The sequence below is a fragment of the Microcaecilia unicolor genome, chromosome 3, assembly GCF_901765095.1.
Source record: "Microcaecilia unicolor chromosome 3, aMicUni1.1, whole genome shotgun sequence".
In the NCBI taxonomy this organism is placed as follows: domain Eukaryota; kingdom Metazoa; phylum Chordata; class Amphibia; order Gymnophiona; family Siphonopidae; genus Microcaecilia; species Microcaecilia unicolor.
Window position 1 is genome coordinate 247,995,577 of NC_044033.1, and position 4,325 is coordinate 247,999,901.

The window sequence follows — 4,325 nt, forward strand, 5'->3', positions numbered from 1 at the left end:
CTGAAGTACTTGACCTGGAAGGTCATTTTCTTGGTGGTTGTTACTTCAGCTCATAGAGTCAGTGAGCTCCAAGCCCTGGTAGTGCATGCACCTTATATCAACTTTCACCATAACAGAGTAGTCCTCTGCACTCACCCTAAGTTCTTGCCGAAGGTTGTGTCGGAGTTTCACCTGAACCACTCAATTGTCTTGCCAACATTCTTTCCCCGTTCTCATACCCGCTCTGGTGAAGACAACTTGCACACCTTGGACTGTAAGAGAGCATTGGCCTTTTATGTAGAGCAGACTAAGACCTACAGACAGTCCGCCCGATTGTTTGTTTCTTTCATCCCCAACAGGAGGGGAGTCACCATCGTAAAACGCACCATTTCCAATTGGCTGGCAGATTGCATTTCCTTCACTTATGTCCAAGCTGGGCTGACTCTCGAGGGCCATGTCACGGCTCATAATGTCAGAGCCATGGCTGTGTCAGTGGTTCACTTGAAATCAGCCTCTATTGAAGAGAAGAGATCTGCAAGGCTGCAACATAGTCATCAGTCCACACATTCACATCTCACTACTGCCTTCAGCAGGATACCCGACGCGACAGTCGGTTTGGGCAGTTGGTGCTGCAGAATCTGTTCGGGTTTTAGAATCCAACTCCACCCTCCTAGGCCCATTTCTGTTCTGTTCCAGGCTGCTCTCTCATTTAGCTGAATTTTATTTTCAGGTCAATCTCTGTTATGTCCTCACTGTTGCGAGGCCCAATTGACCAATGTTAATTGTTTTTAGTGAGCCTGCAGGGCTTACGAGATGGAGCAGGAAGCGGGGTGATGAACGTGACGGCCAGACAGGCAGCAGGCAAGAGAGTGATCCAGGTACAGGCAGAATCAGTAGGCAGGCAGCAGACACAAGAGTAATCCAGGTACAGGCATTGCCGCCGAGAGGGGGGGGGACAGGGGGGACAAAATGGCTCGGGCCTCCAAGGGGGGCCTGGCACTGCAGTCCCACCCGCCCTCTGTCGTCGACCGTCTGCCACCAGGCCGGGCCCCCTGCATTGAAATCACAGCGCCTCTCACCTCTGTGTGAAAGCTTCAGGCAGCAGGCAGCAGATTGCCTCCCTTCGGGCCTCCTTCCCTCCCTGTGTCCCGCCCTCGTCTGACTTAATTTCCGCGAGGGCGGAACACAAGGAGGGAAGGAGGGCCGAAGGGAGGCGATCTGCTGCCCTGCTTCCTGCAGCGCTTTCACACGGAGGTGAGAGGTGCTGTGATTTCAATGCAGGGGGCCCGGCCCAGTGGCGGAGGGGGGAACGGCGAACTCGGGGGGGGGGGGGGCGGTGGCACGGGCTTGGCCCAGTCTCTCGGCAGCCCTGGGTACAGGCAAGGTCAGTAGGCAGGCAGCAGACACAAGAGTAATCTAGGTACAGGCAGAGTCAGTAGGCAGGCAGCAGACACGAGAGTAATCCAGGTACAGGCAGAGTCAGTAGGCAGGCAGCAGACACAAGAGTAATCCAGGTGCAGGCAAGGTCAGTAGGCAGGCAGCAGACACAAGAGTAATCCAGGTACAGGCAGAGTCAGTAACAAAGAACAAAGTAGAGGAGAAGCACACTACTGAGCAAGTAACACCTACCAAAGTAGAAGCCGAAGCATGGAGTCCAGGAAGAGCTCAGCTGATAAAGTGTTGGTGTCTGACTTCAGCAGGGACCAGCAGGGAGAAGGAGCACAGCCATAGGATGAGCAGGGGAAGGAGGAACCAGAAGACCAATAGGAGAGAAGCAAGGGAAGCCAGGCAGAGAGAGAGCAGACCCAGGTGCATGGAAGCAAAGCAATCAAGGAGCCTGCAGCCAGAGAAGAACTACACACACATGGCTCAGGGCTGTGCCAGTCAAGTGTGTGTGTCGACGGGACCCCGCGCAGCCCGAGGATGACGCTTACGTTGAGGTAGGGGTCATGACAACACGTCCTACTTTGGCTTACTCACGCATATTTTTCACTGGGTAACAATGACAATTTTCCGATACCCAATATACATGAAAACATTGCTTCTGAAAATGGTTCTAATGAAGTACAAGATATTAACACACAACCTTTTCCTCACACCCCACCTCATTTGCAGGAATCCAGCTTTTGAAAGTCAACTTGTATGTGATTGTTGCTTGAAAATCACATGTGTATCTCTGCAGTTGGGATCATTGCTAAAAATTTACAATTTTATGTCATTTTACTGGTGCAGGTGATCTGTCCTCCTATGCCCACTGAAGATCGCATGGGAAGCTGGAATCAAACAGGTGTGACAGAATTCATCCTGCTGGGACTTTCAGACCATCCAGAAGCAGAGATTGTGCTCTTTGTGGTCTTCCTGCCTGTGTACCTCATCACCCTGGGTGCTAACATGCTCATCATTGTCGTCGTCTGGGTGGACCAGCGCCTCCACAACCCCATGTACTTCTTCCTCTGTAACTTGTCATTCCTGGACATCTGCTACTCCTCTGCTAACATCCCCAAGTCCCTCAAGGACTTCCTCTCAGAAAGGAAAACAATTTCCTTTGGTGGATGTGTTGCCCAAATGTACATCGCTCTTTCCTTGGGAGTAGCAGAATGTCTCTTTCTTGCAGTGATGGCATGTGATCGCTATGTGGCAATATGCCACCCATTGAGCTACACCACCATCATCACTTGGGCAGTGTGTATGAGGACAGCAGTCAGCACTTGGATAGGTGGTTTCCTGCTCTCTGTGGTATATGTGGCTTTCACTGTACCATTGCCCTTTTGTGGGCACAATCGGATTAACCACTTCACCTGTGAGGTCACAGCTGTCTTAAGATTGGCATGCACCGATATCCGGATAAGTGAAATAGCAATCTTTGTAATGGCTGTGTTGGTGCTTATCATTCCCCTATCTTTAATTTTCCTTACCTATGTCCACATTATTGCCGCCATCTTGAGAATCCGCTCTGCTGATGGAAGACGTAAAGCCTTCTCCACTTGCACATCCCACTTGATAGTTGTTACCATATTCTATGGAACCGCCATGGTGATGTACCTGACTCCTCGTGCAATGGTGTCAGCAGAGAAAGACAAATTTTTTTCCTTGTTCTATGGGGCCATTGCTCCCATGCTGAACCCTCTTATCTATACACTAAGGAACAAAGAAGTGAAAGGATCACTGAGGAAGATAATAAATAGGAACAAGGCGTCCCTATAAAACTGATTAAAACTTGGCTACGTGTCTAGCATACTCCCATGCTTAAAGAAATACCAGAAACAGCATCCCTCCCCCTTCTCCTCTTAGCCCCTCCCCCACCTTTCCCACTCATTCTATAATTTGGTGCCAGTAATTTATAGAATGCTAGCTCTTACATGGGTAAGTGATAGGCACAATTGTACACCTTTGCACTGTTCCCTCTAAACTGAGCTTGAGAGTTCAAACTACATTGTTGCCAGTAGGGGGTTTTGCTTCAATATTGTGTTTTCCATTGCTAAGGACAGGCAGATTCCTTGGAGTCCTGCAGAGCTTGCCTGTCCCTCACTATTGAAAATGTGATAGTGAAACTGGCAGAACTGTAGATGGAGGACTCTGCTCATCTTAGAGGGAACAAGTGGCTTAGAATGTAACTGCAAGAGGGTGTATATATGTATGGAGCATGGGCTGGGGTCCTAGATACCTTTGTAGCGTAGAATACTGTAAGTTATGCACTAAAATGTTGTATTTAGACACCAACAGTTAACACCTGGTGTAATTGATTACACCTACATTCAGGCACACCTATGTTGACTTACACTAGAATTTGATAGTGAAATCTGGGCACATGGATGTTGTTATTGAACGAGCATTCAATGTGCAGCATCAGCACACCAAAATTGTGGCACTCAGTTAAAGAATCGCCTCTATAGCAGTGTCCTCACTCCTCCTCCTCCCTGGGTCTCTTCCCATTTCCCTTGTTCCTTGTTTGTGCTGCACCTTCCCATTTTCTTTCCTAATCCTTCATCCTCTGCCTCTATTTTTATTGTATCAATGGCTGTGCTTTGTCTCCGCTTTAAGGGTGGTATATCATATGCATGTGCATAAGAACATAAATGTTTCCGTACTTGGACAGACCAAAAGTCCATCAGACCCAGTATCCTGTTTCCGACAGTGGCCAATCCAGGTCACAAGTACCTGGCAAGATCCCAACAGAGTAAAATAGATTTTATGCTGCTTATCCTAGAAATAAGCAGTGGATTTTCCCAAGTCCATCTTAATAATGGCTTATGGACTCTTTTTTTTAGGAAATTATCCAAACCTTTTTTAAATCCTATTAAGCTAACTGCTTTTACCACATTCTCTGGCAATGAATTCCAGAGCTT

General features: G+C 48.3%; 1 protein-coding gene across 1 annotated transcript; it reads left to right on the plus strand.

Annotated features, from left to right (window-relative positions):
• The first annotated feature begins 2,244 nt into the window (after positions 1–2,244).
• On the plus strand, positions 2,245–3,183 carry LOC115464567 (olfactory receptor 2G3-like). The gene has a single exon (XM_030194932.1). The coding sequence runs from the start codon at positions 2,245–2,247 to the stop codon at positions 3,181–3,183; it is 939 nt and encodes a 312-aa protein (XP_030050792.1).
• Positions 3,184–4,325: the final 1,142 nt, after the last annotated feature.